We start from the raw sequence: 24,248 nt of genomic DNA, 5'->3' as shown, positions 1-24,248 counted from the left end.
ATTATATAAAATAAAATTTTAAATAAAAAATTCTTTTATTTTAAATAAAAATTTTATGAAAAAATTCGATTTAATTAAATTTTTATAAAATTACTTTAAACGAAAATTAATAATATTTTTTTTAACTGAAAATAAAAAATTGAGAGAATAGGATATGAAATTTTTTATATTCATTGAGATACACATACCACGGGTAAATCTGCGGGTTCAATAGCATTTACTTTTAAGTTTATTACACTAAATTTCATTCATTTTCATATTAAATCCGCCATTGAAGTGTTGTGAACGATTTAATTCCTGATGGAAATTATCTTATTCCTTATGGTTTTTTGGTTCGGTTTAAAGCCCAAGAACCGTGCCCACTGCCAGGCTAAAACCACTAATTCACAAAATCATTCTCCATTCACAAACTCACCTACCATCCTCCAGTACAAATGGCCACTCCCGCCGCAGCTCAGAGCGACTGTGAACTCGAATCGAAGCGCAAAGAGGACTCATCTTGGCATCCTTGTCGAGTTTCCCTCAGGTCAGCCTTCTTCTGCCTTTGTTATCCAGCTTTTCTGTATGATCCACAACTTCAATCGGCAATGGTGCACTGTTGGGGGAATATGCTTTTTTCTTTCGGGGGTAAACAGACGAGTATTGGTTTAGTCTGAAGATTGTTATACTGGAGGCCATTACTGAACCTCTATGTTGATGATCATGGAAATTTTTACTAAGAAATGGGTTGATGGAATGCTAAACAAAATTGGGAAATTTGAACTTCATCATTTGTTGTGCTATACGTTAATTTTTTTTGTTATTCTATTTTTTTGTTTGACATCAATCTCATCAGTGGTTAGAATGATCATCTGGTATAATATCAATTTAATGTCTTTATCTTTTATTTCTCATCAGTGATTGATTTGATCATCTGGTATAATAATAATTCAAAATCTTATCTTTTAATTAACCCTTTTTGAGTTACTGATACATGCAATGTGGTTTACTCACGATGTTATTCTACTCTATGAGTTCTTCATTGGAATTCAAAGATAAGATTGGGTACTTATTATCTGTTTCTTTCTTACTTAATTGAATAACAGTAATAGTTCATCATGTGTGCTTATTATGTATATCTATTCAATTTGATTTATTTGTCTAGTAATTCCTATAATCCTATTAAGTGAGTTTCCTTTGATATTTTACTCTTTCCAAACTTCTGGTTTCCTTAATCAGGCTACTTGCTTTATTTGGATTAAATTTGGGCTTAAAATAATCAGAAGTTCAAACAAAATTTTGACTTTGGCTGCTGATTCCATCCGCAGCTCTGTTGGGGATGGTCTATTCGTTGACTTTGGGCAAGATTCAGGAGTTGAGTTCTTGGACAAGGAAGAAGTACTGAATCAATTACGGTTCCGTTCTGTTCCTCTTAAAGGTGATGACTGTTCTCGTGTAAAAGAGGGTGAGCATGTCCTTGCTGCCAATAAGTCAGGACTTGGTAGCCTTTTCTATGATGCTAAGGTGGAAAAGGTATATATCACCTTCCTATATACTGAAGTTATCATGATGCTGTTGCTAAGGTGCTCCAGGGACTTCTCATACAATGCATATAGATGCAATAAAGCATGTCTATGAGGAGAATCATTAGTATAATTAGAAGTGACATCAATTACTTCCTTATTACAGTTGGCTTATACCAAAAAAATATCACTTTCCATTATTTTTCACTTTGGGTGTGAAGGGGCTTACTTATCATATTAACAATTTCACATGGTGTATGCTATTTGATAACAACATAAGTGTTCTTTTATTTGGTTTAGAAACATAGTTGTGAAACATGTGGGGAGAAAGTGCCTAAAATGAGGGAGGAATTGTGCGAGTCCTAAAGAAGATCCTTATACATAGATTTGATGTTGCAACCCATTAAAAACTGTAATGGCAATAAGTTCATGGGTCCTATCCACATATAAGTTCTTTGCTTAATCTTTGTCTTTCTAGTGTGAGATTGATTCTCATTCACTTACACTTGCATATCCTGACAATTTCCTCTACAACTGTTAATCTCATCAATGCTTTATCCCTTGAACATGTAAAAAGATAATATTTGTTGTATATCACAATAGAGATTACAACCTATTTATACATGAGAGACGGTATCTAAATAGGAAGGAAAATCAAGCCTATGATTATACAATCCCTAAGATTAAGTAACTAATCCATCTATCAATATTTACTTCCTATATTAACATATTTACTTCCTATAACCTATAACACTCCCCCTCAAGTTGGAGCATAAATATTAATCATGCCCAACTTGTTACATATATAGTCAACTCGAGTTCCATTTAGAGTTTTAGTGAAGATATCTCCTAATTGTTCTCCAGTTCGGATATGTCCTGTTGATATTATCTTTTGTTGGACCTTTTCATGAACAAAATGACAATTAATCTCGATGTGTTTAGTCCTCTCGTGAAATACTGGATTAGAGGCAATGTGGATAGCTGCTTGATTATCACACCACAACTTAGCAGGCATCGAATTTGTGAACCCAACTTCTTCTAATAGTTGACGTACCCACAAAACTTCACAAACGGCTTGTGCCATGGCTCAATATTCAGATTCAGCACTGGAACGGGAGATCACATTTTGCTTCTTATTTTTCCATAAGACTAAGTTACCTTCCACAAAACCCAGTAATTGACCTCCTATCAACCTTTGAGCCTGCCCAATCAGCATCAGAAAAGTATTCAATATTTGAGTGCCCATAGTTGCCATAGAATAGCCCTCGCCCTGGGGCCCCTTTAAGGTAACAAAGAATCTGTCCCAAAACATCCCACTGGGCAACAGTAGGAGAGGACATAAACTGACTTACCACACTCACTGAATATGCAATATCAGGACGAGTCACCGTCAAATAATTCAGCTTGCCAACTAATCTTCTATACCTTTCAGGATCTGCAAATAGCTCACTGTCTTCTGTGGTAAGTTGAAGGTTAGGGGTCATTGGGGCACTACAAGGCTTAACACCCAATTTTCCTGATTCTGCTAACAAATCAAGAACATATTTTCTTTGAGACAAGAAGATGTCTTTCTTACACCACATAACTTCGATTCCCAAGAAATATTTCAATGAACCCAAATCCTTTATATGAAACTGTGTTTTAAAAAATTATTTTAGGGATGTGATGCCAGCAATGTCACTTCCTGTGATAACGATATCATCCACATATACTACAAGCAGAATTACTCCACTATCAAAATTTCTATAAAACACTGAGTGATCACACTTACTCATCTTCATTCCAAACTGTTGCACCACTTCACTAAATCTGCCAAACCATGCCCGGTGACTCTGTTTCAAGCCATAAAGGGATTTTCGAAATCTACAAACCTTGTTTGATTCCCCCTGAGCAACAAAACCAGGTGGTTGCTCAATATAAACCTCCTCCTGAAGATCACCATGAAGAAAAGCATTTTTAATATCCAGTTGATGCAAAGGCCAATCATGTGTAGCTGCCAAGAAAATAAACAATCGAACAGATGTGAGCTTGGCAACTGGGGAAAATGTATTAGAATAGTCAACTCCATAAGTTTGTGCATAACCTTTGGCCACTAAATGGGCTTTGAGGCGAGCAACAGATCCATCAAGATTTACTTTCACTGCAAACATCCATTTGCACCCAATAGCTCGCTTTCCTGGGGGCAAGGACATCAACTCCCAAGTACTATTAGTGTCAAGGGCCATCATTTCCTCTTCCATTGCAGCACGCCAACCAGGATGGAACAAAGCCTCAATAACAGTTTTGGGAACTGAAATAGAATCTAAAGCAGTAGCAAAACAACGAGAAGAAGAGGATAATTGATCATAAGAGACACAAGCTGAAATAGGATAAGTGCAAGTACGTTTACCTTTGCGAAGAGCAATGGGCAAATCCAAATCAGACAGTGAAGGATCAGTGGGAGCAGGATCTGTCAACGAAGAAGCGGGTAGTGGAGCGGGGTCAGAGTCCTCTAAGTGTCTGGAATACACATGAAAGATGGGAGGGCGACCTGGCACATGAGCGAAAGGTGTAGGAGTAGTATGAGGAGACAGAGAGCGAACAATGTATAATAAGAGGTCATCTTCCTCCCCTTGAGTGTTATAAACAGATGATGGCGGAAAAAATGGAGTGGACTCAAAGAATGTTACATTCGCAGACACAAGATACCGATTCAGATCAGGAGAAAAACAACGATACCCTTTCTGACGTCGAGAGTAGCCAAGAAAGACACATTTGAGTGATTTGGGATCCAATGTAGTAACTTGTGGACGAACATCACGAACAAAACAAGTACACCCAAAGATACGTGGCTCAATAGAAAACAAAGATTTAGTGGGAAACAAAATATTATAAGGAATATCACCATGAAGGATGGAGGAAGGCATGCGATTGATCAAAAAACAAGCCGTGGATACAGTATCAGCCCAAAAACATTTAGGTACTTTCATTTGAAATAAGAGGGCTCTGGCTACTTCAAGAAGATGTCGATTTTTTCTTTCGGCAACTCCATTTTGTGAAGGAGTGTCAACACAAGAGGACTGATGAAGAATCCCTTCTTGTAACAAATAAGATTGAAATTCCTCAGAGAGATACTCTATAGCATTATCACTTTGCAACATACGAATGGGAATATTGAATTGGGTTTGGATTTCAGCATGAAACGCACAAAAGATAGAAAACAATTCTGAACAGCTCTTCATTAAAAATAACCAAGTAGTATGAGAGAAGTCATCAACAAAAGTAACAAAGTACTTAAAGCCAGACTTAGACACAGTAGAAATATTTAGGTACTTTCATTTGGAATAAGAGAGCTCTGGCTACTTCAAGAAGATGTCGATTTTTTCTTTCGGCAACTCCATTTTGTGAAGAAGTGTCAACACAAGAGGACTGATGAAGAATCCTTTTTTGTAACAAATAAGATTGAAATTCCTCAAAGAGATACTCTATAGCATTATCACTTTGCAACATACGAATGGGAATATTGAATTGGGTTTGGATTTCAGCATGAAACGCACAAAAGATAGAAAATAATTCTGAACGACTCTTCATTAAAAATAACCAAGTAGTACGAGAGAAGTCATCAACAAAAGTAACAAAGTACTTAAAGCCAGACTTAGACACAGTAGGACAAGGACCCCAAACATCTGAATGTACTAACTCAAAGGGGGACGAAGCCCGTTTATTGACTCGAGACACTGAAGGTAAACGATGATGTTTGGCAAATTGACAAGACTCACAATCTAAAACAGACAAAGAATGAAACTATGGATATAACTTGTTCAAAGTCGAGAGAGAAGGTTGCCCCAAACGACAATGAACATCAAAAGGTGTTAAACGTAGGGAACATGCAAGAGATCTAGGTAGTTGCTGATCCAAGACGTAGAGAGCCTCTGACTCACGCCCTCTACCAATAATCTGTTTTGTCGAAAGATCCTGAAAAATACAATGATCAGGAAAGAATAAGACACAACAATTCAATGCACGAGTGAGTTTACTAACAGAAAGCAAATTAAATGCGAACTTAGGGAGACATAACACAGAGGAGACAAAAAGAGAAGGGGTTAAGTTGACATGATCAGAACCCATGATAAAAGATTTAGTACCATCAGTAAAAGTAACATAAGAAGGCGATGCATGAGACTCAAGATTGGACAAAAGGATAGAATTACCTGACATATGATCGGTAGCTCCAGAATCAATAACCCATTTGGAGGATGAAGACACAAGACATGCAGTAGAGTTACCTGACTCGGCAATTGCAGTGATAGAGGAGGAATTAGAGGATTTCAGAGATACCTGGTATTGGATGAAATACTCATATGCAGATATCAAAATCCCCTGATCTGAAGGGTCCTCAACTGCCATATACGCCATTTGTGTGCGCTGATTCTTATTCTGTAGAATAATACTCGTGAACAGTACCGATAAACAGTACCTGTGAACAGTACCGATGAACAGTGTCGATAAACAGTACCGATAAACAGCACCCGAATATGAACAGTACCAAAAAAACACCTCCACCCAACACCCGAACGGCAAACAAACCTCAGATCTGACAAGGGGACGGTGTGGCAACCCCAGCGACGGTGAGATCCAAATGTTACCCTTTATGGGTAACCCAAATGAACAGAGCCCTAAGTCTCCAAAAAAAATTTAAAAATTGACGAGGGAGAAAAAAATTAAATCTGTACGAGAAAAGCTCTGATACTATGTAAAAGCATAATATTTGTTGTATATAACAATAGAGATTACAACCTATTTATACAAGAGAGACGATATCTAAACATGAAGGAAAATCAAGTCTATGATTATACAATCCCTAAGATTAAGTAACTAACCCATCTATCAATATTTACTTCCTATATTAACATATTTACTTCCTATAACCTATAACAGAACAAAAGCCTTCCTAACAAATATTAACAATTTAAGGTGCCATCAGCAAGAGCTCAACCACCTATTCAATCATTATTTTATCCATCCTAAAGTGTGCTTCTATTGTTGCTTTAAGAGCCATATAGGCCAATACTTGTTAGTAATCTTCCCAAGATATGTGCCTCACATCACATCCACCATGAGCTTTCATAATTCAAACTTCATCTTTTCTATTCCTTAGAGGGAAACAATATATCTTTGAAGAATCTCTGGAAAATTGAGAGTATTATTGTATTTCACTCTTAATCTTTACAATTGGTTTACATGATTATTTAAACACAAAGAAATATATCTAAACAGGAAGCAAATAATCAAATAATAATTACAGAGATAATTAAGGACCTTAATCAAATCAAATCATATCCCTAAAATTAGCTAGGATCAACAAATAAGTTAACACTCACCCTCAAGTTGGTGCAAATATGTCGCACATGCCCAACTTGCAAATCAGATTATGGTAGATCTTGTTGTTGAGCCCTTTAGTAAACACATCCGCAAGTTGCCCAGTAGAAGTTACATGAACTAGGCTCAAGACACCGTCTGTTAATTTTTCTTTAATAAAGTGTCGATCAATTTCAATGTGTTTCGTCCGGTCATGTTGGACTGGATTTTGTGCTATACTTATAGCAGTTTTATTGTCACAATACAAAGTTATCTTATCTCTCTTGGGCAACCTCATCTCCATCAATAACTTCTGCAACCATAAGAGTTCACACACACCTTAGGCCATTGCTCTGTATTCTGCTTCAGCATTTGACCGAGCAACAACACTTTATTTTTTGCTCCTCCAGGTAACAAGGTTTCCTCCCACAACTGTGCAGTAGCCAGAGGTGGATCTCCTGTCATTGAGAGATCCTGCCCAATCTGCATCTGTAAAAGCTTCAACTTGGAGGTGATCATGTTTGGAGTAAAGAAACCCTTTCCCTGGCGCAGACTTTAGGTATCTCAAGATGCGAAGTACAACCTGCATATGAGTCTCGCGAGGGTCATGCATGAATTGGCTGACTAAGCTAACAGCATAGGCTATATCCGTTCGAGTGTGTGAGAGATAAATCAACATTCCTACCAATCTCTGGTATCTTCCAATATCCATGGGCTCACCAGTTCCTGTTTCTAGCTTGTGATTACTTTCAATGGGAGATTTTGCTGGTTTACACCCCATCATACTAGTTCTTCCAAAAGATCTAGAATGTACTTTCTTTGAGAGATGAAATTTCATTTTTTTGATCTAACCACCTCGATACCTAGGAAATATTGCAGTTCTCTCAGATCTTTAATTTCAAATTTCTGAGCCAACAACCTCTTTAGTTGAGCCATTTCCTCATTGTCATCACCTGTCACCACTATATCATCAATATACACAATAAGAAGGGTGATCTTACTCTTATGATGTTTGATAAACAGAGTGTGATTAGCATTATTTTGTTGATAACCAAAGGACATCATGGCTCTGCTAAACCTGTCAAACCAAGCTCTGGGAGATTGTTTTAGCCCATATAAAGCCTTTTTTAACTTGCACACTTTTCCTTGTGTCTTCTCATCAGCGAACCTAGGAGGAATTTCCATGAACACTTATTCTTCTAAATCTCAATGAAGGAAAGCTTTCTTCACATCAAACTGTTGTAAGTCCCAGTCCAAGTTGGCTGCGCAAGATAATAGAACTCTGATTGAGTTCATTTTTGCAACTGGGGCAAATGTCTCTTGGTAATCCACTCCATAGGTTTGGGTGAATCGTTTAGCAACCAATCTGGCCTTAAACCGTTCAATTGTGCCATCAGCTTTGTGTTTCACTGTGAACACCCATTTACAGCCAACGAGATTAAGTCGAGATACATTTATATTAGCTTTGTCAACTCAAATGATCAACTAGCTGATATTTTCACAAAACTCTTTCGGAGTTCACAAATTGAATATAAATTGTAACAAGTTTGGAGTATATGACATGTACGCTCCAGCTTGAGGGGTAGTGTTGATATACTTTTGTAAATAGTCTAGATTTATAGTGATTTAATATATAATTGGGATATGATTGTTTGATATGATTGTGATATGATTAGGTTATAATTAGAGAATTAATTTATTCATATAAGTAGTATATATATCCCAATTGGCTTAAGGGGAATCATCAAGCATCTTTCTCTCAAACTCTCTTTCTCTCTTTCTTTTTTCATCACTGTTTCAAGAACAAAACACATGCACCCAAACACCTTTGGTGGAACAGTATAAGCATTTTTTTCCTTGTAGAACCTCTAAAGGACTTTTAAAGACAAGTGCTTTAAGAGACATTCTATTTGAAGATTTTTGGGAAAATTTAGAGAATTCTTGTATTTCACTCTTAATCTTTACAATTGGTTTATATGACTATTTATACACAAAGAATTATATCTAAACTGGAAGCAAATAATCAAATAATAATTACAGAGATAATTAAGGATCCTAATCAAATCAAATCAAATCAAATCATATCCCTAGAATCAGTTAGGATTAGCAAATAAGTCAACACTCCCCCTCAAGTTGGTGCAAAGATGTCGCACATGCCCAACTTGCAAATCAGATTATGGTAGCTCTTGTTGTTGAGCCCTTTAGTAAACACATATGCAAGTTGCCCAGTAGAAGTCACATGAACTAGGCTCAAGACACCGTCTGTTAATTTTTCTTTAATGAAGTGCCAATCAATTTCAATGTGCTTCGTCCGGTCATGTTGGATTGGATTTTGTGCTATACTTATAGTAGCTTTATTGTCACAATATAAAGTTATCTTGTCTCTCTCGAACAACCTCAACTCCTCCAATAACTTCTGTAACCATAAGAGTTCACACACACCTTGGGCCATTGCTCTGTATTCTGCTTCAGCACTTGACCGAGCAACAACACTTTGTTTTTTGCTCCTCCAGGTGACAAGGTTCCCTCCCACAACTGTGCAGTAGCCAGAGGTGGATCTCCTGTCATCGAGAGATTCTGCCCAATCTGCATCTGTAAAAGCTTCAACTCGGAGGTAACCATGTTTGGAGTAAAGAAGCCCTTTTCCTGGCGCAGACTTTAGGTATCTTAAGCTGCGAAGTACAGCTTGCATATGAGTCTCGCGAGGGTCATGCATGAATTGGCTGACTAGGCTAACAGCATAGGCTATATTCGGTTGAGTGTGTGAGAGATAAATCAACCTTCCTACCAATCTCTGGTATCTTCCAATATCCACGGACTCACCAGTTGCTGCTTTCAGCTTGTGATTACTTTCAATGGGAGATTCTGCTGGTTTACACCCCATCATACCAGTTTCTTCCAACAGATCCAGAATGTACTTTCTTTGGGAAATGAAAATTCCTTTTTCTGATCTAGCCACCTCGATACCTAGGAAATATTGCAGTTTTCCTAGATCTTTAATTTCAAATTCCTGAGCTAACAACTTCTTTAGTTGAGTCATTTCCTCTTTGTCATTGCCTGTTACCACTATATCATCAATATAAACAATAAGAAGGGTGATCTTACCCTTGTGATGTTTGATAAACAGAGTGTGATCAACATTGCTTTGTTGGTAATCAAAGGACATCATGGCTCTGTTAAACCTGTCAAACCAAGCTCTAGGAGATTGTTTTAGCCCATACAAAGCTTTTTTTATCCTGCACACCTTTCCTTGTGTCTTCTCATCAGCGAACCCAGGAGGAATTTCCATGAACACTTCTTCCTCTAAATCTCCATGGAGGAAAACATTCTTCACATCAAACTGTTGTAAGTCCCAGTCCAAGTTGGCTGCGCAGGATAACAGAACTCTGATTGAGTTCATTTTTGCAACTGGGGCAAATGTCTCTTGGTAATCCACTCCATAGGTTTGGGTGAATCCTTTAGCAACCAATCTGGCCTTAAACTGTTCAATTGTGCCATTAGCTTTGTGTTTCACTGTGAACACCCATTTACAGCCAATGAGTTTCTTCTCAGGTGGGAGAGTGACAAGCTTCCAAGTCTCATTTTTAGCCAATGCTTTCATCTCTTCAATCATTGTTTTCTTCCATTTAGGATCTACAAGAGCTTTCTTCCAATCCTGTGGAATAGACACAGAGTAAATAGACAAGGCAAAGGCTCTATAGGAAGGAGATAAAGATTCATAAGAAACAAAGTTAGAAATAGGGTGTTTAGTACAAGGTCTGACCTCTTTTCTTTGTGCAATAGGTTTATCTAAGTTATTGAAACATTCAAGAGTTGTGGGTAACTCACCAGAAGAAGATTCATGACTGGGTAACTCACCAGGAGAAGATTCTTGACTCTGAGTAGACTGCTTAATGGCTTCTTCTGCCTTGTCTCTCCTCGAATACCTTCTCAAAACTGGCTTATCCAAACGACTAGTTCTCTCTCCCTGATTGGACATCTCCCCCTGTCTACTAGAACTCAAACTTTCTAGTTGAACCATATCATTCAGAATCACAAAATTCGGGATCACTTTTTCTTGCTCATTATTCTCCCCCTGAAGAGGTGAGTGGGTGGTACTGAAGTAGGGTTCAGTTTTTCGGAAGGTAACATCTATACTAACTAAGTATTTCCTAGAGGGAGGATGATAACACTTGTATCCCTTCTGTGTTGGAGAATACCCAACAAACACACATTTAAGGGTCTTGGGATCCAATTTTCCTGCTGTCCTAGTTGGAGAATACCCTACTTCACAAAATTCGGGATCACTTCTTCTTGCTCATTATTCTCCCCCTGAAGAGGTGAGTGGGTGGTACTGAAGTAGGGTTCAGTTTCTCGGAAGGTAACATCTATACTAACTAAGTATTTTCTAGAGGGAGGATGATAACACTTGTATCCCCTCTGTGTTGGAGAATACCCAACAAACACACATTTAAGGGTCTTGGGATTCAATTTTCCTGTTGTCCTAGTATGGACAAAGCAAACACACCCAAATACTTTTGGTGGAACAATGTATGAATTCTTCCCTTGTAGAACCGCCAAAGGACTCATAAAGTCAAGGGTCTTGAGAGGCATTCTATTGATAAGATAAGCAGATGCAAGAATTGCATCTCCCCAATATGCTTTGGGTAGATTCATGGTGAACATAAGAGATCGAGCTACCTCCAATAAATGCCTATTTTTCCTCTCAGCAACGCCATTTTGAGCACTGGTATAAGGACAACTAGTCTGGTGTACTATCCCATTACTCTCCAAATAAGCAGAAAAGCTACTATCCATGTATTCTCTTCCATTGTCGGTTCTCAAAATTTTTACCTTAGTATCAAATTGAGTACAAACCATTTTATAAAAGGATTGAAAACAAGAAAAGACATCACTTTTAGCTTTAATCAAATAGACCCAAGTCATTCGAGTGCAACAATCAATAAAGGTGACAAACCATTGATTACCAGACAAGGAGACAGTTTGAGTAGGCCCCCAAATAACAGAATGAATAGTCGCAAAAGGAATTTGACTTTTATTATGACTCAAAGGATAGTATGTTCTAGTGTGTTTAGCATACTCACAAGCATCACAAAATAGAGAATCAAACTGAGGTCTAGCAAACAAATTAGGATAAAGTTTTTCTAAGGCAAAAAAATGATGGATGCCCTAACCGTCTGTGCCACTGTATTATTTCCTGATTGACATCCTTATTTTCTCCAAAACAGGCTTGAGATATCGAAGAACCTGGATCACCCTCCAACATATATAAGCCATCATGCAGCCTACCATTGCCAATCCTCTTTCCTGTGTGAAGATCCTGAATAACACAATGATCAGGAAATAATTCAATTTTACAATTAAGGGCATTGGTAATAGCACTGACAGATAAAAGGTTGACAAGAAAGTGGGGAACATGTAGGACAGATGATAATTTAATGTTGGATGTGCAAATAACAGAACCTGTTCCGGATATGGGAGTAAAAGAGCCATAAGCAATTCTGACACTATCTTTGGTTAGAGAAGGAAAATAATTGAGAAAGCCTTTAGAAGAGCCTGTCATGTGTCTATTCGCACCAGAATTGATAATCCATGGAACATTATTAAGAGAGGAAGCATTAGCTGACTTTACAAAGTTAGATGTGGCACCGGAGGACGAGGAATCAGAGTTAGGAATCGAGATCCTTTTACCTTCTGCCATGGTAAAGATTTGTGAATCGTGAAAGAATAGGAGGTACCCAAGGTTGTACACACAAGAGAGCTCAATCGATTCACTAAAGGACCGGGTAGCGGCACGGAAGGCCGAAAAGATGGTCGGAATCGTCGCCAAAGTGATCGGAGCCGCGAAGCAGCATTAGGCGATTGGTCACACGCTGGGAAAGGGAGGCGCGTGAGCCTCACGTGCGGGCTTTTTCGGCATCGGAGAAAAAATTAAATTTGAACCCTAAAATCAGGAAAAGGCTCTGATACCATGAAGATTTTTGGAAAAATTTAGAAAATTCTTGTATTTCACTCTTAATCTTTACAATTGGTTTATATGACTATTTATATACAAAGAATTATATCTAAACAGGAAGCAAATAATTAAATAATAATTACAGAGATAATTAAGGATCCTAATCAAATCATATCAAATCATATCCTTAGAATCAGTTAGGATTAGCAAATAAGTCAACACTATTAATGAGATAAGCTACGGTTAACACTGTATTTCCCCAATAGGTTTTTAGAAGATTTATGGTGAAAAGGAGAGATTTGGTCATTTCCAACGAGTGCTCTTTTTTTTTTTTTTTTCAACAATATCATTTTGGATACTAATGTAAGGACAACTAGTTTGATGTAGTAGAAAGATCTGTCTATTTCCAACAGGTGCCTTTTTTTTTTTCAGCAATATCATTTTGGACAATAATGTAAGGACACCTAGTTTGATGTAGTATCCCATTAGACTCTAGATAAATAGAAAAACAACTATCCATGTACTATATGCCATTCTCAGTTTTCAAAACTTTTATCTTAACATCAACTTGAGTACAAATCATCTTGTAAAAAGATTAAAAGCAAGAAACCACATCACTTTTTCCTTTTATCAAATAAATCCAAGTTATGCGAGTGCAGTAATCAATAAAAGTAACAAACCAACGATTACCAGATAATGAGACCGTTTGAGTAGGTCCTTAAATGTCAAAATAGATAGTCACAAAAGGATCGTACTTCTATTGTTACTTGTGGGAGAAGAGGCTTTTATATGTTTAGCATATTCACAAGCATTACAAACTAAAAAATCATGCGCCTTAGAAAATAAATTAGGATAAAGTTTCTCTAAAATAAAGAATGATGAGTGTCCTAATCGTCGATGCCATTGTAAGATTTCCTAGTTCACATCCTGATTTCTTCCAAAAAGAGCTCGAGGTGAAGTTAAACCCAATTTTCTTTCCAATATATATAAGCAATTGTGTAATCTACTATAGCCAATTTTCTTCCTAGTTTAAAGGTCCTAGGTCTTGAATAACACACTAGTCATAAAAAAAAACTCAATTTTACAGTTAAGAGTTTTAATAAGAGCCTAACAGATAAAAGGTTAATAGGGAAACGAGGAATGTAGAGAACAGAGGATAGTTTAATATTGGAAGTACTAACAATTGATCTGGTTCTAGAGATAGGAACGAAAGAACAATCGGCTTTTCAGACTGTGTCCTTTTGTAGATATGGAAGGTAAATAAGGAAGCGTTTAGAGGAGTCTGTCATGTGTCTATTTGCATTAGAATCAATAATCCATGGAGCACTAACAAGGAACGACATGTTAGAAAACAACAACAAACAACCACAACAACGGAAAAGAGATTGCCCAACTAAAACAAAACCTATCAACACCCTACTTAGCAAAGAATTCTTTTTGCTTCTGCCATAAATGAGAGCAGCAAAAAAGCAAAAGGATTACCCAAACAGCTGCAACAGGAGGCTGCCCGCACCAACAAAATACCCAATCAACACTAAATCCAGCAAGAAACAATAGGAACAGGCCGGAAAGAGAGGTCTAGAGGCAACGATGAGGTTCGGGCGTGAAGATCTACCTCGGAAACAAGCTCATGTGCTGAGGGAGGGTGGTGTGTGAGTCACACGCGCTGAGATTTCGACTATCGGAGGCTGGCAGATGGTCGACGAAGGGGCTGCGACTCCAGTGGAGTAGGCGGTGATGAAAAATGATGGGTCTAGGTAGGTGAGTATGAAATTTAGTTATCTAGGATTTTGAAAGTCTAAAATTGAACTGGAATCCTAAATCAGGCAAAAGCTATGATACCATGCATAATTTTGGGGGAAATTTTTAATTCTATTCTAATTGAATTGATTTTTACAAGGTTTGAGAATTTATACATAAAGAATCAACCTAATTTAGGAATATTTATAATAAAAATAAAATCCTATAATCAAGCCTACAAATAAAATCCTTATAATCAAGTTTAGTTAGAATCCTAAAAGTCTAAATCCTCCTAATTAGGAATCTTCTATGTTAGTCAATAGTTTTGCTTTTTTTATTATTACAGTTTGTTGAGGGTGTTTCCTCAATAAGTTTATTTGATATTTTAATATTTACTTGGAGATCGTGAAAATAGATTCAGTCCAATGCAAAAGAAGAACAACATACATCTAGCCTTGTTAGAGGCTGCAATGTAGGAACTGTAGTGCATTGGGGTTTGGAACACCCTTTTCCTCGAAATAAGACTTGTTAATATGCTGTTGTAATGGAATTTGAATATGCCATACATTGTCTTCAAATGCTTGTAATTCAATCTTTTTTGCGTCGGTGAGACTTTTACTAATTGTAGTTCCTTATCATGATTTATGAAAGGAATAGTGACCCAAAAAGGCCAAACCCTTTTGGGTTTCTCTTAATTTTATCTTCAACTTTTATTTTGGCAATTGTATCTCAATTACAAAAGCTTGCAATTGTATCCAAAAAATTTTGCCTACTTAGTTCTACTTTGTTTCCAACTTGTCCATGCCTCCATTGCCACCCACTAGGATCCAATCCTACCACTATCAAAAACACCTCCGAAGATTCATATTTACACCCATTGGACATTGAACAACATCAAGATTTGGTGGTGGTGAGGTTAAGAAGTGGGTGAAGAAAACCACATGATATGGCCAAATAGCTAAAAATTTTGATGTACAATGGGCTTCAAAATGAAACTTGGTGATACAAGCACAAGAATGACATGATTCTTCAATGACAAGTTGTGGATTGAATTATTTACTCTTCAAAGATTTAATATGGGAAGCTCCAAATCATGACAAGTCAATTACTCAACCTATGATAAGGAGTTATATGCCTTAGTGAGAGCACTGGACGTGTGGCAACACTATCTCTTGCCCAAGAAGTTTGTGATACATACGGATCATGAGTTCTTAAAGTACTTGAAGGGACAATGCAAGTTGAAAAAGACGCATGGTAAGTGGGTTGAGTTTATTTAATAATTTTTGTATCTGATTAAGTATAAGCATGGGAAAGACAATGCGGTTGCAGATGCTTTGTCTAGGAGGTATGCTTTAATTAATGCTTTGAGTTCTAAATTGCTTGGTTTTGAGCATGTTAAGGATTTGTACATTAATGATACTGATTTCTGCAATGTGTTTGTGGCTTGTGAGCATAGAGTTTTTAACTCTTTTTATAAGTATGATAGTTACTTATTTAAGGGTAAGAAATTATGTGTGTCTAGATGCTCTATGCGTGATTTGCTTGTGCTTGAATCTCATTGTGGGGGGTTTGATGGGGCATTGTGGAGTACATAAGACTTATGACACTTTATTTGAGCATTTTTATTGGCCTTCTATGCGCAAAAATGTTGAGAAAGTGTGTGCTTCTTTTATTGCATGTAGACATGCAAAGTCTAAGTCTATGGCTCATGGTCTTTATATGCCTTTACCTGTTCCTAGTTCACATTGGATGGATATTTTTATGGATTTTGTGCTTGGCTTACCTAGGACTAAGCATGGTAGAGATAGCATATTTGTTGTTGTCGACAAGTTTAGCAAGATGACTCACTTCATTCCTTGCCATAAAATTGATGATGCCATCAATGTAGCTGACTTGTTCTTCAATAGAGATGCAAAGTGGTTCGACTTCATGGAGTGCCAAGGACAATTGCGTCAGATAGAGATGCAAAGTTTCTTTCGCACTTTTGGAAAGTATTGTGAGGTAATTGGGGTACCAATCAGTGTGATTAGAAACAAAGATTATAGAGTGAAGGTTGCTCTATTGTACCCTGACTAACCAATGTGATTAGAAACGAAGATTATGGAGCAAAGGTTGCTCTACTACACCCCTAACCAACCAATGTGATTAGAAACATAGATAATCAAGCGATTCCAGCTTGAGAATGCCACAAGGAATTCTTGATAAGTTCACTAAGCATGGATGAGATCCATATTAGAATGCCACAAGGTTGAACTTTGATAAGTTGCTCAGTAATGGATTCATAACATCATCTTTATTGATTGTTTCCTTGTGGCTGCCACCTTAAAGATGTTTTTATAGCCTCCAAATTCTAATTTTAGTATAGGAATGTGTAATTACAATATAGAAAGGGTATCTAGTTAAATAGTCAAACCTGAATTATATTAAAGATTTTTTTTTTCTAAATTATTTTGGAGAAATCTCCTTTCTAAATGGGCTGCATGAATTTGATTTCTAATTTAGGCCAAATTAAATAAATTAGCCTAAGTGCAATTCAGCCATATATGTATTACGAGATCTGAAATTGTTTTACGCGTCCACATGTGCTGAAGTGTGTTCTTATTTCCTTATTCTCCCATGTTTCCTAAATATAGTTTTCATCGCGTAAGCATTGAATTAAGCCATTGTAATTTGACTTGTCATAATTTGGAGCTTTCAATATTAAATATTTGAAAAGTGTGAATACTTCAATCCACAACTTGTTGAAGAATCGTGTCATTCTCGTGCTCGTATCATAAGCTATATTTGGGAAGTATGTGATACGGATCCAATAGGGCAAATTTCTAACAATGGTGTGGAGTAAACTTATGTTATTCAAATAGATCTAAAAGGAGTTCAAAATCATATGGGACAGATTTGATGCAACACTTGCAATCATAGGCTTAGGGAGCCTAATCAAACCTATGGGCTAAAACTACATAAAGGGAAGCCTAAAGTGAAGATCAAGTAAGGCTTTTGTGAAGATTCAGCTTTGTTATGATGGGCTTGTTATATTTTTATTATTTAACACTTGTTTTATTTTAGCTTTGTTTGGGCTTGTATTCTGGCCATACTTTATCTTTTAAGTTTTAGAGTGTTGGGCCATGTTTTGGACTTATGTTTTAAAACTTATGTGTTATTTTAGTGTGTGATTGGATTTGGACCTTATGTGTTTAAGTCAGGTCCAAGAAGAGTGTCTTAGGGTTTTATTTGTTTTTCTCCTTACTATATAAGGATAAAAAACAATTGTAAGAGGCAGCTTTTAATCAAAATTTCAGAATTCTTCTCATGCCTTTGGCGTGTATTGCTTTGAGTGAGAGTAAGGATTTGCTTTCATCAATTGCACCAGGAATCTTGGCTTACTTATCAACTATTCGTTGTGGCGTTTGTCAGATTCTCATCTAAATCCTTCGATCATTGGTGTTTCAGGTTCTCTAAGTTTGGGGTGCCATAGGAGGTGGGTTTATCAAATCTTTGGATTCCATATCTACTTGTGCGTGTGGGTTTGAGGCTTGTGCCATAAGGGTTAGCCCATAGGTTTGATTAGGCTCCCTAAGCCTATGATTGTAAGTGTTGCACCAAATCTGTCCCATATGATTTTGAACTCCTTTTAGATCCATTTGAATGACATAAGTTTGCTCCACACCATTGTTAGAAATTTGCCCTATTGGATCCGTATCAGTATGAGAGAATAAGGAAATAAGCAACACGCTCTTCAGCACATATGGACGCGTAATACAATTTCAGATTGCGTAATGCATATATGGCCGAATTGCATTTAGGCCAATTTTGGTATTTTAGTGTTTTGTGGGATTTATTTTAAATTAATTTGGCCTAAATTAGAAGCCAAATTCGTACAACCCATTTAGAAAGGAGATTTCTCCAAGATAATTTAGAAAAAGGATATTTAATGTAATCCGGTTTGACTATTTGATTAGATGCCCTTCCTATACTGTAATTACATCTTCCTACACTGGAATTAGGATTTAGAGGCTATAAAGCACCTTTAAGGTGGCAGCTACAAGGAGATAATAAATAAAAATGATGTTATGAATAATACTTTGGTTCTTCATTATTTAGCTACTTATCAATGTTCAACTTTATAGCGTTCTCAAGTTGGAATCACTTGATTATCTATATTTCTAATCACATTGGTTGGTTAGAGGTGTAGTAGAGCAATCTTCGCTCTATCATCTTCATTTCTAATCATATTGGTTGGTTGGGAGTGTAGTAGAGCAACTTTTGCTCCATAATTTTTGTTTCTAATTATATTGGTTGGTTAGCGGTGTGGTAGAGCAACTTTCTGGAAGATATCTTTGCCTTATTTTTGTCAAGTTGTATGACAGAGTTTTTTATCACGAGTTGATCCTGGTTCCACTTCAATAATGATACTAGTACGAGAATGACATGATTCTTCAACAATAAGTTGTGTATTAAAGTATTCACACTCTTTAAAATTTTAATAGGGAAAGCTCCAAATTATGACAAGTCAAATTATCACCATTTAATCAAGGCTTATGAGATGAGAACTTATACGAGCACGAGAGTGATACGATTTTTCAACAAGAAGTTGTGGATTGAAGTATTTGCACTTCAAAGATTTAATATGGAAAGATCCAAATCATGACAAGTCAAATTACCATCGCTTAATTCAAGAATTCAAAACTTACAGATGAGAACTATATTTGGGAAGTATGGGAGAATAGGGAAATAAGCAACACACTCTTCAGCACATGTGGATGCGTAAAACAATTTCAGACCGCGTAATGCATGTATGGTCGAATTGCACTTAGGCAAATTTTGTTATTTTGGTATTTTAGTATTTTGTGAGATTTATTTTAAATTAATTTGGCCTAAATTAAAAACCTAATTCGTGCAGTCCATTTAGGAAGGAGATTTCTCCAAGATAATTTAGGAAAAAGATCTTTAATGTAATCCGGATTTGACTATTTGACTAGATATCCTTCCTATATTATAATTACACCTTCCTACACTATAATTAGGGTTTAGAGGCTATAAAAACTCCTTTAAGGCGGCAGCTACAAGGAGACAATCAATAAAGACGATGTTATGAATAATATTTGGTTCTTCTACATTATTTAGTAATTTATCAGGGTCTAACCTTGTAGCTTTCTAATATGGATCTCCTGCATATTTAGTTAACTTATCAAGAATTTCTTGTGGCGTTTTCAAGCTGGAATCGCTTGATTATCTATGTTTCTAATCACATTGGTTAGTTAGGGGTGTAGTAGAGCAATTTTTATTTCTAATAACATTGATTGGTTAGGGGTGCAGTAGAGCAACCTTCGCTCTATAATCTTCATTTCTAATTACATTGGTTGGGGTGTGGTAGCTTCATTTCTAATTACATTGGTTGGGGTGTGGTAGAGTAATTTTCTCAAAAATATTTTTGTCTTGTTTTTTGTCAAGTTGTGTAACGGGGTTTTTGATCATTAGTTAGATCCTGGGTTCCGCATCACTTTGGAGATATCAGTGGTAATGATGGGGTTGGATCAGTAGTGATGAATCAGTTGGAAATGAAGTGATAGTTAGGTTGGAAAAAAAAAGTACAAATTGCAACAAACTTTGGCAATTGGGTGGGATAAAGTTGTGGATAAAATTGAGAAAACATGAAAATGTGTGCTTTCTTTAGTCATCAAGTCTTATAGAATGGGAGATAATATGAACAAATCATTGAGAAATTATGCTTAATATTTGAGACACTTAATAATTCCAACTTTTAGTGGCTCTATTGTCTTTGTTACTTCAGAATGTGTCATGCAGGCAAAAGCCATCCTTCTAATTTGATTATTGTGCGAATATACATAATTGACAGGTCTTCCGGGTGAGGCACTATAGGGGCCCCTGCAGATGTATGTTCACAATCAAATGGCTTCACCAAAATTTTGAAGATGGAATCAAAGTCCCATCTAGTTCAATCATGAAATTGTCCACGAAAAGCATCACTGTCTACCCAACTGTTGCGGTGTTATTGAAATCTGAAAAACATGTGAAATCTTCTGGTCCACCTCCATATCTGATTGAGGATAGAAACTATGACATGGACCTAAGTAAAATGGTAGAAAAACAAATAAAAAATATCAGCAATTCAGCTGATCTATCCGAGTCAGAAATTACCAAACCAACTCATGTGAGGATTGGACAAGCCTCTGCACGCAACAGCATATGTAAGTTTTGAGAACAAATTTGCTTCTTTATTTCCCTTTTTTTTTTCTCCTTATCAGAGTTGTAGATCTTTCATCCATGTGGGAGTTTGGAAATATAATAGTTTAATGGGTAAAGAAGCTGGTCTCTGAGAAGGATATCACACAATATCATAGACATAAGAGTTTGGGCTGGAGCATCAAGCCATACTGTAACAATATTACAGCAGTCATATGCTTTTTTCCTATGGTGAGCTGCAATGAGAGATAGTCTGCACAGTAGAGTAATTACATTCTCAATCTGTTAAACATTCCAAGTGTTTTGCTAGTAACATGAGATGGTGTACTGTTATCTGGTTTGTTTAAGTCCTCATGCTGCATTCATATGGGGGTAAATTCTCTAGATTTTTTCAATGTTTTGTTCAACATCTGAAGGTAGAAGCTAAATTAGAACTTCTAGGAGGGTGTTTGCTTAGTTTATAAAAATTAGCTTCTAAAAACTAAGTGCTTATAAGCTATTTGAAAATTATAAGCATTTGAAATTTTAAGCAATTTCGTGTTTCGTTAAAATGCTTATAAGTGGCTGGTAAGCAGTTGACATGTTTGGTAATAAGTATCTTATAAAAATATTTATTATTAAAGTTACTAAAACAGATATTAAATAAGATTTGTGGTGAAATTTTAAATTATATGGGAGCAATGTAGTAACTTGTATAGTCCAATCAGTCTACAAGTTTAGTGCTTATAAGCACTAAAATAAAAAGCTTATCCCTGAACTTTTTTTTAGCCTATAAGCTGAACTTATAATCTTAAAATGTTATAGAAGTAACGGGTGGGCTTATTTGTAGAGCGTATAAGCTGGTTACAGCTTATGAGCTAAGACAAACACCCTCTGGGTGCTCATGTCCTAGCTTTTCGATTATCCTAAATGGATCATGTTACATGTTGAAATTCTTCAAGTCTTTACTTTGCTCCTGGTTATGAACAGTAGATAAAAAGGAAAGCTGCAAGGCCGTTGCTGCAGCCAAAATAAGCATTCCATGTGCTAAAGTTCCTTGCGACCAGAAGACTCCAGTGAGAAGAACAACCAGGAGGTCCAGTAATCTACATGTGGTAGCAGAAGTTGAGGATCCACCAATGTTCACTTCATCCATTGAAGAACGTTCAGAATATAGGTCACATCTCAGTCCACTTGCTGCTTGTGCAGCTCTTGCCTCACGAGTGCAAATTACTCCAAAGAGTGTTGCAATAGGTGGAACTAGCTTGTTCAATCCATTTATCGGTGACAAGGTTATTATGAAGGACAAGTTTTCAACAGATGTATTGGCTACTCCTTTTCCAGTTGTTTCGGAACCTGTTGAGATGGTAAAATCACACATTTTAACTCGTCGGAGTGGTTCACCAAAGTCGCAGCTTGCAGGATTGTCCTCTGAAACAAAGAATCTAGAATTGACAAATGAAGATAAGACCTCAGAATGCACCACAGGTAGAAGAAGTCGGTCCAAGTTAAACGAGACCATGAACTCAGCAAATCAGAATGATAGTGGAATTTCAAATGGCAATATGCAGATCAAGAACAGTGCTGATGACCTAAAGTTAAGGACTTCAACTGGTGGAAAAAGGGTTACTCGTTCAGCACTTCGTAGAGAAAAAGAAAATCTAGCTAAGTCATCACAGGATAAATCATCTCATACAACTGTGGATGATTATTCTGAAGGAAATCTTGCAGTTACTGAAATTTCCAATGACAATATTCAGATAAAGTCCTCTGCTGATGCTCAGAAGTTAAGCGCCTCTACCAACAGGAAAAGATTTACTCGTTCTGCACTTCAACAAGAAAAGGAATATCTAGCTTTGGAAGCACAGAGTAGGTCGACTCAAGTAACAGAATCAAATTACTCCGAAGAAAAAGGTGATATATCTAAGAAGAGTGGCTGTACAGCAAAAAGGAAAAAAACAGTTACTTCATCTCTTGATAGTGAAAGTGATAATCTTGGCGGCAGGAGTGAAGAGCAGGCACCTATTTTTGTCCAAACCAACCAGCAAACTGCAGGTATGTAAATGAAATCAGGTCTTACCTATAATTGCTTTTATTTCATACGATATACTTTCAAGTTCTCATTTCAACTTTGTCATCATATAACATGCACTTGGTTTTTCTCATCTCAATTTTGTCCCTCTTGCAGATGCTGTCTCTCATTTTTCCATTTATTCATTTTGAAAAAAATAAGTGATGATCTTCACATTTTAGTCAAAATGAATAGGACCATCTTATTTGTTTTATAAAATAATTTCATTCATTTTTGAACCTTTCATTTACTTATCAGTCTTCATTGAAGAGAGAGAGATAGAGAGTTGCATATAGGTGGGTGCAGCCTTTCTCTTCTCTCAACTTATGGTCGGGTAAAAGTGAAATTGGGCATCCCTAGTTTACTGTTCTTTCTTCTGAAAGAGATCAAACATCCTAGTGCCTGGAGCTCCCTGCATTGCAAGGGTCTGCACTCTGCACCCATCAGTTAACCCAAAGAAACAGAGATTAGATCTGGTTGACTGTTATGTATCTCTTAATCAGGACAATTAAAGAAGGCAGGTAGTGGTCAACTGTAGATTATACAACCCTTTTTGTTGCATTTGCTCTATTCTAGGAACATATTCTAGGACAAAACTAGTCTGGTGAATATTTTAATTCATGATGCAGTTTCACACCAAAGCTCTGCAGTGATTTACAATTACAGAAGGCAGCTAGTGGTCAACTGTAGATTATACAATCCTTTTTGTTGTATTTGCTCTATTCTAGAAACATATTCTAGGACAAAACTAGTCTGGTGGACATTTTAATTCATGATGCAGTTTCACACCAAAGCTCTGCTGTGATTACAATTACAGAAGGCAGCTAGTGGTCAACGGTAGATTATACAACCCTCTTTGTTATTTGCTCTCTTCTAGGAACATATTCCAGGACAAAACTAGTCTGGTGAACATTTTAATTCATGATGCAGTTTCACACCAAAGCTCAGCAGTGATTTCAATTGGTGGTGTGACTTGCAGGTGGAGGTTTGGACAAGGTAGATATTCAAGGCCAGACGAAGAAATTAATTTCTTCCAAAAGGCAATCGCAGCAGGTTTCTCTCCATAATCATCTTCCTAGGACTCGCTCTCAGACCAAGTCTCACCTTAGCGTAAATATGGGAACCAGAAAAAACTGATTTCCTGTTTTTGTTATATAATAGTCTTGTATCGCTAATTGCTTCTTAGGAGGAAGGTGGGAATCAAGATTTTACAAGCTATACGTAGCACATATAACCCAATGAATTGTGTTTCCACTAAATGGAAATCGATGCGATGGGAAAATGCAGATGAAAATGATAATGAAACTTTTGCTCCTGAAATCTCTTATGTTTCCCATGGTTTTAATAGGAATTATGATAATGTGTTTGTAAATTGTAACATCATTTTGAAGTTTGTATATTGAGATTTTTGGGCAGTTAGAAACAATAGTAAGAAATGATGGAATGGTTTCACTTCTTTTGA

General features: G+C 36.7%; 1 protein-coding gene across 8 annotated transcripts; it reads left to right on the top strand.

The window, feature by feature from the left end:
• The first annotated feature begins 329 nt into the window (after window positions 1-329).
• LOC110609352 lies at window positions 330-24,248 on the top strand. Of its 8 annotated transcripts, none has more exons than XM_021748870.2 (5): window positions 330-526; window positions 1,308-1,512; window positions 20,390-20,741; window positions 21,706-22,770; window positions 23,766-24,248. In XM_021748870.2, exons 1-5 carry the CDS (start codon window positions 435-437, stop codon window positions 23,921-23,923), a joined length of 1,872 nt encoding a protein of 623 aa, XP_021604562.1. In that variant the 5' UTR covers window positions 330-434; the 3' UTR covers window positions 23,924-24,248. The 8 variants fall into 8 exon arrangements, 6 of the variants coding, with proteins under 6 accessions (XP_021604562.1, XP_043814783.1, XP_021604564.1 ...); XR_006351626.1 differs by lacking the exons at window positions 330-526; window positions 1,308-1,512 and adding exons at window positions 15,834-16,536; window positions 23,416-23,623 and having other exon boundaries at window positions 23,717-23,909; XR_006351627.1 differs by lacking the exons at window positions 330-526; window positions 1,308-1,512 and adding exons at window positions 15,834-16,536; window positions 23,416-23,623 and having other exon boundaries at window positions 23,766-23,907.

Source organism: Manihot esculenta, chromosome 8 (genome assembly GCF_001659605.2).
Source record: "Manihot esculenta cultivar AM560-2 chromosome 8, M.esculenta_v8, whole genome shotgun sequence".
NCBI classification, from domain to species: domain Eukaryota; kingdom Viridiplantae; phylum Streptophyta; class Magnoliopsida; order Malpighiales; family Euphorbiaceae; genus Manihot; species Manihot esculenta.
The sequence above is the reverse complement of the archived record's forward strand: the minus strand, read 5'-3'. Positions and strand labels throughout refer to the sequence as shown.